Genomic DNA, 12,103 nt, shown 5'->3' on the forward strand with positions numbered 1-12,103 from the left:
AAAGGAAAGAGCTAATCCATGGGCTTGAAGGTTACGAAAATATTGGCAGCAATAGAGAAAGACGGCATTTATGTTTTCCTTATGATTTAATTTTCCACACATGGCAAGGTAATATTATTTGGCATGGAAAACATAGGAGGCAGGTTTTCCTTACTCTACATGGATAAGAGGCAGCTTAGGAGTTCTATTTTCACAAGGAATCCTAGTTTTTTTTTTTTGTTTTTGTTTTTTTATATAGTAATGAAGAAATATCATTACGATTCCAGGGCTATTAAGAGGTAATGGAGAACTAGAAAACAAGAGGAAAACATCATCTTGATTACTTAGAAATTAAAAAAATAAAGCAAAACAGATGATAATGTTATAAACAAAACAGTTCTACGTGTTTATTCTAAAATTTTATTTGAATTTTTATAAAGGTTGTGATTGTTTTTTAAAGTGTTTTTATTTAAAAATACATCAAAATAATATATTTTCTTATCTTTTTAAAATTAATTTTGAAATTAGTGCATTAAAATAATCTAAAAACATAAAAAAAAATTTAATTCAAAGTAAATTTTTTTTTTAAATTTATTCAAAAACATTTTTAAAATTAAAAAACAAACAGGGTCTAAAAATATCTAAATCTAGCAATTGATCTTTAAAACCAATTTATTTTTAACTAGTTAAATATTCCATAATATTCCATAACCTAACAAAATAATTGTTCTACTATGAAATCTTTCACTTTCTAGCATATACCGTTGAATACCTAATCAATTGAAAAACTTGTTGCATAAAATTTAAATATATATGCAATGTAGAAAAAAAACGACCAACCACTTTTGTTTTAATAATAAAAAGAAACAGTATTCTCATGCCCAATTAAATTTCAAGAAATTCTCTTGTATACAATTTGTTTAAAACTAGTAACAAAAAATAATAATATATATTTTTTTTGTGGGGCAATACCGAAGATCACCAGGCAATATAATATAACAACCCTACCAAGGCTAAAACAAGACAAAGTTGGCTACTTTTCCTTAATTATCAAGGACTTCAAAGTCGGTTTTGCAGGGATATACAGAAGTCAACATGTCTTTTTTTTCTTGATAAAAGTGTGAGAAAATGTGTAGCTGAAACTTAATCACAAGGTTGAAGGCAATTTCGTCAACATAAGAGAACAAACATAGCCGTCAAGACTCAAGCTCCATTTTTTTTTAGGATAACATTTTCTTGATTTATTTTTTCATATTTCGTGTAAGATAGTCTAATTAAAGGAAGTACTGGGATAGATGTCAATATAGACTTCAATACACACTAGTTTTTGTGTTATATTATATTTTTTAAAGTGTTTTTAAAATTATTTTATACTTTAAAAAGTATTAAATTGATACAGTTTAAGTATTTTGAATAATTTTGATATTCTAATACTAAAAATATAATTATTTTGATGCATTTTTAATTGAAAAAAACTTTTAAAAAATACCCTACATCACAATAACAAACACACATTTGTATAGAAATTCATTTTTTATATACAAATATTTTTGTTTTACAAGACAAGCCAACCATGTTGAAATTGATTGGAAGCTTGAGTTGCATATATGGCTACTAATGGCCATATGCAACTCAAGCTTGACAACCTCTTAGAAGTGATGTGAAATATTATTTTTTGTTTATTTTTTGTATTTAAAAAATATTAAAAAAAAATAAAATTTTTATTTTTATTTTTTTTTGTTTTTAAATTAATATATTTTTGGTGTTTTCAAATTATTTTGATGCGCTGATATAAAAAATATTCTTAAAAAAAATAAAAAATATATATTATTTTAATTCATATCTGAATAAAAAAATACTTAAAAAAATAACCACAATTATACTCCTAAACATCTTATCAGCTGCAACTAATACTACTGGTGGATTGACACTAGTGGCTTGCAAAGACCATGACTAAAAATAAAAAATAAAAAAAAATATAAATTGAAGTTGAAATATCAATAATAAAAATAAGAAAGTTGTAATTTTCAATAGGAAAAAAAAAAGAATGAAAAAAAAAAAAACGCTCCATAACATGTACTCTACCAATAGAAAGAGAACATAACATAACATGAAATAATGATATTGTTGAATCCTGAGAGGCGTCATATGAGCCATATAAAGGGTGCATGCACCTCTCATGCACTACCTGGTGTGCCCCACACACATATTTAGTTTTATTTAATTAAATAATAATGTATTTATGAGCTGACTTTCTAATTATAAAAAAAAGCCATTGTGAAAAACTAAACATGCCCTTTGATTTTAGGATTTTTTTTAAAATGTATTCTTATCATTTTACTATGAATTTTAATAAAATTTTTTTTATATTTGATTAAATATTAAATTGCTCCTCAACTTGTATTGTAATAACTAAAAAAACCATTGTGAAAAGTATGAAAATACCCCTTGAATCCAAGTTTTTTTTTTTTTCTTCCAATCATTCCACTATGAAATAAAGATGAGATAAATATTTATTTATCCTTGATCAATTTAAAAATGATAAATAAGCCATGTCAAAGATTTCATTGCCCTTAGACGAGAATGTAAAGTTTTTTTAGGTGAAAGGACGAAAATACCATTACAAACAATACTTGTGGATCTGAAGCTATATAGTTTTTCAAAAAGGTTTTATATTGTTCTAATATTATATCTTCAAATATCATATATTATTTTAGCATGTTATTATTGGTTTTAGCCTTGTAACATTTAAAATAAAACACCAATAAGGATTTTACTTTTGGAGTTTTCTTTATGGCTTAGAATTTTTATGCAATGAATAAAATGCTAGATAAAAGAAGATTTGAGAACATTTTCTTTAAGGTAAGAAATTTCTTCTAATAATATATAAGTAGACAATTTGCATTAATTTTCATTAATATCTTTCATTGATATTAATGTGTACCCTGCCTTACCCATCTAGATTTTGTGCTAGGCAAGCTTACTAGACAAGGTATATAATATTGATAACTAACTTAGTACGTAATGTTGGGGATTCAAATGTGAATATAAAGCCTCTCACAGTCTTTTTTGACAACATGCCCAAAAGGATCAAATTTATTTCTCAATTGGAGTGCCCAAGTAGAAAATGCCGAATGAATTTTATGTACATCCAACTCATTTTCAATAATAATAAAAATAATTTTTATGTTTAATTTAACAGTTTAAATTCTAGATTGAGTTAATTATTTAACATGAAATTAAAATTTTGTTGACTAATTGTTATAAATTTGAATTTTATATATTATTTCATTTTATCCAAATTTCAAACTTAAAATGTTTTCAGTTGAAAAGATATATTAAAAAATAATATAAGTTATATATGTCATTCTCACTTAACCTCTTGACTGCTTTATTTTTCAATTCAAAGCTATACAAATATCAATATTTCAACTGCCCATTTTTGTTTTTATACTCGTTGAGATAAGCTGAGAGATTCAAATTTTTCTTCTGTTCTTCTTTTTGTTTTTTTGTTCACAAAAAAGAGCTCTCGATATTTGATCATTTGATATAAAAGGGACATATAATCATATATAGTTGTCAAATTCAGCTAATATTTGACCTTGTTTTAGGGCTATAATCATTGGATCAATTAAAGCAAAGTTCTTTCAGATAAAATAAAAAATATATATTCTTGAAGCTAACATGATTGAGTCTCATCGGGGTTTTCTACAATCAATCTACCAATTTATTCAGATTTAACCAGTTAAATATCCAATACAAATCAAAATAAAGCCTGGTTCAAGTCTCATCTGAGTTACCCGTTAACGTTCTTGAATAAGATTTAACTTCAATTTTATGTGTTCTCCATTTTTTTTTATGACAATTAATAATAGTTTTACATTAATTTATTAATTAAGTGAGATTAAATTCTTTTAAAAAATAACAGTTCAACAATTCGACCACAATCCCAATCGCCCGGCCCTCAATGAGGCCTAATATTTATGATTTATACCCTTATGGTACAAGCAATTGACAATGAATTGGATAATAATATGAACACGTTTGAAAACGGATAATTGCTGCCTGACTCTTTTTTTGCCGTGCCATCATAGAGAAATACGGTACGTCGGCTCCCTCAGCTATAAATAGATTGCAAATCTGAGACTCAAGATGCAAAGAGGGCTTACCAGATTGCTCATAGAATACTCTTAAGAAAAAAGAAAAAGAAAAACTGTATTTACTATTTACTTTGTTTTGTTGTGTGAGATATCTAGCTAGGCAGCCATGTTGAGACTGATCGGAAGCTTGAGCTTCATCTGGCTACTTATGGCCATTTCAACAGCGGCTCAACCCTGGCCTCCTGTGCTTGATGCTGATGGACAACCTCTTAGAAGTGGGGTAGAATACTATGTGCTTCCAGGTGTAACCGATGTTGGAGGTGGTCTGACCCTTGTTGATCGGAATGGCTCGTGTCCACTTTATGTTGGTCAAGAACCTCTTGCACCTATGGTGTCCCGAGGTATTCCGGTTGTTTTCACTCCTCGTGTTGGAGACACAATTATAAGGGAGTCCAGAGACTTCACCGTTGCATTCTCCGGAGCCTCAACTTGTGTTCAATCCACTGCATGGATGGTCGGCGAGGAGAATCCAGAAACAAGGAGGAGATACGTCGTGACTGGAATGGAGCCACGGCCGTCGTCTACACTCTGGTACTTCAACATTGAAAACAATGGACAAGGTGTCTATGCTTTGAGATGGTGCCCCAATTGCCTGACAACATACTGTCCTCGGCCAAGGTGTGGATCTGCTGGTGTTATTGATGAGAATGGAAAGCGCTTGTTGGTCTTGGATGGTCCTGCCTTTCCTTTCATATTTAGAAGGGCTTAATTAAATTGCTCTCCATGTATGAACCGAGAATAATCATGACTTCTTGTCATATTACGAAATAGTAAATAAATGAAGTTATTTGATCTGGTATCAAGTAAATGAGCTTAATTAAATTGTTTTTTTATGTATTAAAGTGTTGATAACAAAATTATTTATAATTTTGAATTTTATTATTCTTATTTATTTAATAAAAATTAAGTATAAGATATATAGTATAAATTTGTGCAAATTTTAAGTTTAAAGTGTTTTAACTTAAAAGAAAATGTTAAATAATAATATAAATCATATCTTTGAAATTTTATATAACAATTTAAGTTATTGAATTGAAATGGTTAGAAGATATATAAATTTCTTTTCTTGAATCGAATATTAACTTCTTTGATTGAAATATTAACTTCTTTGATTGAAATTGAATAATAATTTTTTTTTATAAAAAAAGAAAAAATTTCAGCCTACTCTTATTACTACAAGTTGCCTCACCAAAATCCCTATCTCTCCCTCCTTCGTGTGTTTGGAAGTCTCCATCTTCATGTCGAACTATTACATGGGATATCGAGTTTTTCTCACAATTCTATGTCTATGAAATCCCTTTTGAAGATTTTCAGTTTCCTTTGTTTTCAATTGATTTAACAAGTGGAAAAACATAGAACTCAAAAAGAGGAGAAAGGCTTGCAAGAATTGATTAAGCAACTCATAACCATTAACAAGCATTGCGTGTTCATAAAACTAAGAACAGGGACCAACACATGTTTTCCACTTATCCAGTTCATACTCTCAAGCTACACAAGCATTAGGCAAACCACCGGGTCCTCCAAACTGGAATCGGTAATCGGGATGTGTATTCTGCTTACTAGCTTTGAAACATCTAGATTGTAGAACTTGCACAGGATTGTCATAAGGAGACACGAATGTATTTCCTATGTTGACTTGAACCTTCACCATGTTGCAAGTTGAATTGTAGTTACCATCTTCAAAAATACCACTTCCCATGGCGGGTGAAACATCAGTTCCGGTATGGACCAGACCTCCCCATGTTGCGTTGTAACCTCCAACACTAAATCCGGAGAATGAGAACAATTCTCTCGGCCAGTAACCTATTCGAATGTTATCATCCTGCATTGACAGCCACCAGTCTTGGCTTAATGGATCCTGCATGCCAAGATTATAACAAAAAGAAGAAGGTCAAATAGGCGATTAACTTTACTGCTTAATCTTTCAGTTTTCAAAAAATGGTTTTATGTTGTTTTTTCAACAAATACGCCCAACTTTCTCATGATATCAATAGAGGAGAAGGATTGCCAATTTTATTTTTATTTTTTTTAATATTACAGGTACATTTCTGGGTGCTATCAAGATAAACAGTGATTCCTAGGGCTAGATACACAGGTGAAAAAGGATTGCCCTTTGATTCACTTTCAAATATTAAGAAGGGTAGCCTGAGTGTTCCCTTTCTGTAGTCCAAAACCCATTAAACCTTCTGCTGAGAAAAATACCAGAAAGTGAGGAAATCATACCAGAGTTACCATCATCCACTGGAAAACTTGAGACCGTTGAGAAATGGAGACATCGTTAAAAGCTGTATCAATAGGAATGTTTGGATTTGTTACAACAAATCCTGAACAAAGTGTGTTGTAACAACCGTCTACAGTTCCATCATGTTCTTCCTGTGGAAGACAGAAAATTTGTTCAAAATCCATTACATTTATCTTACAACGTATGTATCCAAGAAACAAGGACACTATGTTCTTACACTCCATTTGGTGAACAATCTAGCCCTGCTGTCACCATACAATTCTGGATCAATCTGCAGAAGGTAAAAATAATCATATAATATTGGATAAGGAAAAAAAACATGGAAAAAACTATAATTAATTAAAGAATTATATTTCTTTGATAAATAAGAAATAAAATAGTTTAGAAATATACTGTCCATCCAACTTGAATACTGCCCACTTTTGTTTCAGTCTGAGTTTGAAGCTGAATCAGAGCTGTACTTGATTGCTGACCACTAACAGGAGGCTGGTATACGCTCATGCGTGCTGCAATCCCCTTAAATAATACATTGGCTGGTGGTGTTGTAACAATTCCTGCAAACTAAATAGAGAAAACTTTTCATGGGATAAGGCTATTTTATTTAGAATTTTAATACGAGGAATTGGTAAGATGAAATTAAATCCATTTTATTCAGAATTTTGTGTTTTAATTGTTGGTGGGAGAAACCACTGGTGGTGGCTTTGAAACACTCAGAGGGGATAAAACACACTGTTTTATTACACAAAACCGAAGCTTACAATTAACAAAAGCTTAACAATTACACGCCCTCTCTCTCTCTATTCTCTTTCAAGTGTTCCTCTCAATTCTCTCCACACATATAACATAAGCTGGGCACTCTATTTATACACAAAAACAGAATACGAAAATTCAAACTTTCTTCAAGTGTGAAGGCGGCTGGCGGCTGTGGCGGCTGGTGGCTGGTCGGTTGGTGGCAGCTGGTGGCTGGCTGGGCGGTGGTTGCCTTCCTTGACCATCTAGGAGCTTCTGGATTGAGTTTATTCAACAAATCTCCCCTTTAAACTCAATCGAGGGATGTCATGCCAAGCATGAACACTTCTTCCTTCAATGCCTTCTTTCTGCTTGTACCCTTTATCCACTAATTTGGCTTTCGTCTTGTAGACCCATTTGACACCTATTGCTCTCTTCTTTTCTGGTGGATCATTATCTGCATGGAAACAAAATAGAGTTGTATCTTCTATAACCTGAGTGGTATCGTACAACTCTTCAAGATTCCGCATCCTTCTTGGTCCTTCTGACGAGGATGCTGATGATGGTGTTGATGATGATGCTCCTGGTGTGTTCCTTCTGTTGAATACAGGGAATCTATGTACCGGACTTTGTGGTTCAGCTGCTGGTATAAACACCGGACTTTGTGGTTCAGCTGCTGGCACAATCGGTTCTTCTACAAGTACTGTTGGTACTTCTTCTCCTTCAAGGATCAAATCAAGATTGATCCATTTGATTGCTTCTTGATCACCATTCCATTCCCAAGATTTATCTTCTTCAAAGATAACATCTCTACTTGTAATCACCTTCTTCGTGATGGGATTATACAGCCTGTATCCCATCCTTCTTTCACCATATCCGACAAAGATGCATTTCTCGCTCTTATCATCGAGCTTTCTCCTTCTTGCATCTGGGATCTTTGCATATGCCACACAACCAAAGACTCGTAGATGAGTTACACTTGGTTTGTGACCACTCCATGCTTCTTCTGGAGTGACTCCTTGCAAACTTCTGGTTGGGCAGCGATTCAATAGATACACTGCACATGACACAGCTTCAGCCCAGTATTGCTTGGGCAGCTTCTTTGCTTTGAGCAAACTTCTGGCCATGTCAAGAATCGTGCGATTCTTCCTTTCTGCTACACCATTCAGCTGTGGTGTATAAGCTGGTGTCGTCTGATGTCTGATGCCTTGTTGTGTACAGAAGGCTTCAAAGTCATTTGCTGTATATTCTCCTCCTTGATCAGATCTCACTGTTCTGATCGTATAACCAGTTTGCTTCTCCACAATTGCTTTAAAATCTTTAAAACAATTGAATACTTCTGACTTCCTCTTCAGAAAGTATATCCACGTTTTTCTACTAAAATCATCAGTAAAAGTGAGGAAGTACCTATTTTGTCCAGTCGACATAGGCGTGATTGGACCACACACATCTGTGTGTACTAACTCCAGTGGCCTCTTTGCTCTCCAGTTGACTTCTTTAGCAAAACTGGATCTGTGATGTTTGCTGAGGACACAACTCTCACAGACTTCATCTGGATGATCAATGTGAGGCAAACCTTTGACCATCTTCTTGCTTGCTAGCATCTTCAAACTCGTGAAATTCAGATGTCCAAGCCTCAGGTGCCAAAGCCATTCTTCACTGTTGGTGATGGCGCTCAAACACCTTGCTGCATCATACTGGATGTTCAAAGGAAACATCCTGTTCTTGGACATTTTCACGTAGGCCATTAATCTCCAATTGTTGTCTCTAATTGCTAGATGACAATTCTCCGAGTAAAAAGTATAGCCTCTCTCCAAAAGTTGACCTAAACTGAGTAGGTTCTGTTTTATGGCTGGGACATAATAGACATCGGCGATGTAGCTGGAATCGCCATTCTTCATCTTGACTGGGATGTTGCCTTTAATCTGATGCACCAACTATCATAGTTGTCTTTGGTCAGCTTCGGAATGAGTGTATGTGTACCTTCTGTAGTCATTTTGCTTTTGGAATGACTATATCACCTCTTTGGGAGCCGAATTTGGACAAACTGACACTGTAGATAGATCCGGAATGGTCCAAATAGTAGGGAACCGGTCTGACTTTGTTGAAATCGGGTCAGAAAATGGGTGAACCGGTCAAAAAACCAATTCTGTACGGCGGGCGGTTCGCTGGGTTGAACCGGGAATATTCTGGGAATATTCTCTCGCTCGGCTGCGGCTGGAACGCGGCTCGGCTCGGCTCGAGGGTCAGCTCGGCTTGTGGCTCGGCTAGGAGTCGGCGTATACGGCTCGGCGCGGCTCAAATATGGCGCGCGTGTGGCTCAGTCGTCTTCAACCTCGGGGCGCGTGGGATGCGCGTGGTCTTCTGCGCGGAATATTCAGGCGGAGCGTGTGGATCACCGCGGTTTCCGATCAGGTTGATTCTTGCGACAGTGAGTTCTTCTTGATGAGCTCTACACTGTGGAATGATCAAAACTTGTTTTGGACAATTTTGAAAATTCGGATATACCCCAAAACTCTTCTGTTTTCCGGCGAACGGGGCTCTGATACCAATTGTTGGTGGGAGAAACCACTGGTGGTGGCTTTGAAACACTCAGAGGGGATAAAACACACTGTTTTATTACACAAAACCGAAGCTTACAATTAACAAAAGCTTAACAATTACACGCCCTCTCTCTCTCTATTCTCTTTCAAGTGTTCCTCTCAATTCTCTCCACACATATAACATAAGCTGGGCACTCTATTTATACACAAAAACAGAATACGAAAATTCAAACTTTCTTCAAGTGTGAAGGCGGCTGGCGGCTGTGGCCACTGGTGGCTGGCGGCTGCGGCTGGTGGCTGGTCGGTTGGTGGCAGCTGGTGGCTGGCTGGGCGGTGGTTGCCTTCCTTGACCATCTAGGAGCTTCTGGATTGAGTTTATTCAACATTAATTACCAAACGTTAATCTCAGAAATACGATATTTTGTTTTTGTTACTTTTGTTGAGTACGAAACAGTGATTAAGTAATAATACATGGACCATATAAATCAAATGAAGTATTAATACAAAAAATATATATGAGAATTTATAGTGGAGGTTATTTATTACTTACATCATAACCTTGACCAGGGTTACTTGGTTCAAAACTCGACAGTCTTTTGAAACTAGATTTAGCCCTTCTCAAATCTTCCTTTGTGGCCCTTCGTAGAGGGACAGATCCTGCAGGGCACCCTTCTTCCAACCCTATTTTTGTAGGGTTAGTCTCCAATAGAGAGGCATCCTTCCTTGAAGCTCTTAAAATCTTTTCCAAAGCTAAGCTAGCCCTCGTCTTTTCGCACAAAGGTGGGAAGGAAAAGGAAACGTCCACAATATTATTTATTTTACTCAAAACTTGTAGCAAAATCATCTCAAGGCACACATAAAATACTCAAAACTTCTATTCTTAGGTTCATAAGATCAAAACATAGGCAATAAACCTTGGCTTTGTGATCCTTAAGCAGTGGATGGTAAAAAGCAGGTTGTTTGTTTATGTCCACACAGTCATATATGTCTCCATACTCTGTCTGTGATCACCAAAAAATCAAAACAATGTAATAATTGATAGGAAAAAAGAAAAAGAAAATCTTTTGTGAAGTTTTTCAATGAAATAAAAACCCTAAGAACATAAAAGCATAACCTCACCTCAATAGTTTTTATGCTTGGCTTGTTTATTGCTGCAAGTTCCTTCTCCAGCTCTACATCTTCACTGTGTATAGATCTTCCATTCACTACACATCCATTTGACGCGATATATGCTGTCAAAACAATAGCTACAAGTCTTATTATCTTTCTCATATCTCTAGCCTTTTTTCTCTGAGTTGTGAATGGACAAGGAGCATCATGCATGCAGATATTTATAATATGCTATCAATGTTACGGGTAGAATCTTTAATGCATTTTGAAATATAAAAAAATTTAATGGAGTAATGATAGTTTCTAATCTCACAAGATTTTTATTCCCAAATCAGTTTCCGATCGATAATTCATGTATTAAATGAATATTATAATCTATCAGCTGGGAAGAATTTTTGGATACAAAATCTTCATATCATTGAGAAACGATTTTTAATTTTTGAAAATTTCATGCATTGAATGAGTAGATACCATTAATTAATTCTATGAATATAAAATCGTTGGTTACAAGATCTTCATACAAAATATATGAAAAATATGATGAGATGCGAATATTTAATACATAGGCATGATATAAGAAAAATAATAATAATAGTTAAGTCTTTTTTTGGGAGAATATTTAGGGATCTATCGAAATCTTAGTTTTACATAAATTAATTGGTTATTATTTTAGGAAATATTTAAATATTTATGCATACATTCTTATTTAAATATGTTAACATATATGGTATGAATTTATAAATATACGATGCATAAGTTTAACAAGTTTCTTTTTTACTTAGCCAATATAAACTCCTCTTTTTTGTCTAATGGTCATCTTCTTAATTATTCCGTTTATAGCACCTTTCCAAACATCCTCTCATAGTTTCCATATTTTCCAAAAATACAATAAAATAATTATAATTATTTCACAATTTAAATTTTTGTTATTATTTATATATCATGTATTCTCTCATATTTGTTCACGTCGCTCTTCATAATCACTAATTTATGGGCTCAGCCCTATAAATTGGGTTGATGATTAAAAAAATGTTTTATTTTTTGAGTTAAGATTTTATAGTTTTTTTAATATAAATGTAGAGAATGTGTCTTAAAATCACTAAAAAAAAGATTTAGTATTGATTAACAAGCAAGTTAATCCGAAGATATCCTTATCATAAAACAATTATAAAAAAAGACATGGGCTCCATTCTTGGACCGAAGCCACAATTGTTACACAGCACTTGGGATGGACTTCGGGTATTTAGGCTAGTCCTGTAATACATGGCTATGCTTTTGTTGGTTTGCAATTTTAAGCTTGTTTGGTAGCATGGTTGTGGTTGATTTTCAAATAGTTTTTT

At 33.7% G+C, this 12,103-nt stretch overlaps 2 protein-coding genes across 2 annotated transcripts; one reads left to right on the forward strand and one right to left on the reverse strand.

Annotated features, from left to right (window-relative positions):
* The first annotated feature begins 4,136 nt into the window (after window positions 1-4,136).
* Window positions 4,137-4,931, forward strand: LOC118062807 (kunitz type trypsin inhibitor 104). Its single transcript, XM_035076653.2, has one exon. It carries the CDS (start codon window positions 4,246-4,248, stop codon window positions 4,846-4,848), a length of 603 nt encoding a protein of 200 aa, XP_034932544.1. The 5' UTR covers window positions 4,137-4,245; the 3' UTR covers window positions 4,849-4,931.
* Window positions 4,932-5,622: 691 nt separating this feature from the next.
* On the reverse strand, window positions 5,623-10,925 carry LOC118062793 (protein neprosin). The gene is made up of 7 exons (XM_035076636.1): window positions 10,773-10,925; window positions 10,568-10,654; window positions 10,204-10,419; window positions 6,775-6,942; window positions 6,599-6,652; window positions 6,363-6,512; window positions 5,623-5,997 (listed from the first exon to the last, which is right to left on the reverse strand). Exons 1-7 carry the CDS (start codon window positions 10,923-10,925, stop codon window positions 5,623-5,625), a joined length of 1,203 nt encoding a protein of 400 aa, XP_034932527.1.
* Window positions 10,926-12,103: the final 1,178 nt, after the last annotated feature.

Source organism: Populus alba, chromosome 19 (genome assembly GCF_005239225.2).
Source record: "Populus alba chromosome 19, ASM523922v2, whole genome shotgun sequence".
Lineage (NCBI taxonomy): Eukaryota > Viridiplantae > Streptophyta > Magnoliopsida > Malpighiales > Salicaceae > Populus > Populus alba.

Excerpts from the sequence above, each read along its gene's own strand:
- LOC118062807 (XM_035076653.2), top strand. The coding sequence starts at position 4,246 with ATGTTGAGACTGATCGGAAGCTTGAGCTTCATCTGGCTACTTATGGCC.
- LOC118062793 (XM_035076636.1), bottom strand. The coding sequence starts at position 10,925 with ATGAGAAAGATAATAAGACTTGTAGCTATTGTTTTGACAGCATATATC. Across the intron at positions 10,420-10,567 it reads TTAAGGATCACAAAGCCAAG|ACGAGGGCTAGCTTAGCTTT; the intron begins GTTTATTGCCTA and ends TTGTGCGAAAAG. Across the intron at positions 6,653-6,774 it reads GTATTCAAGTTGGATGGACA|ATTGATCCAGAATTGTATGG; the intron begins GTATATTTCTAA and ends TACCTTCTGCAG.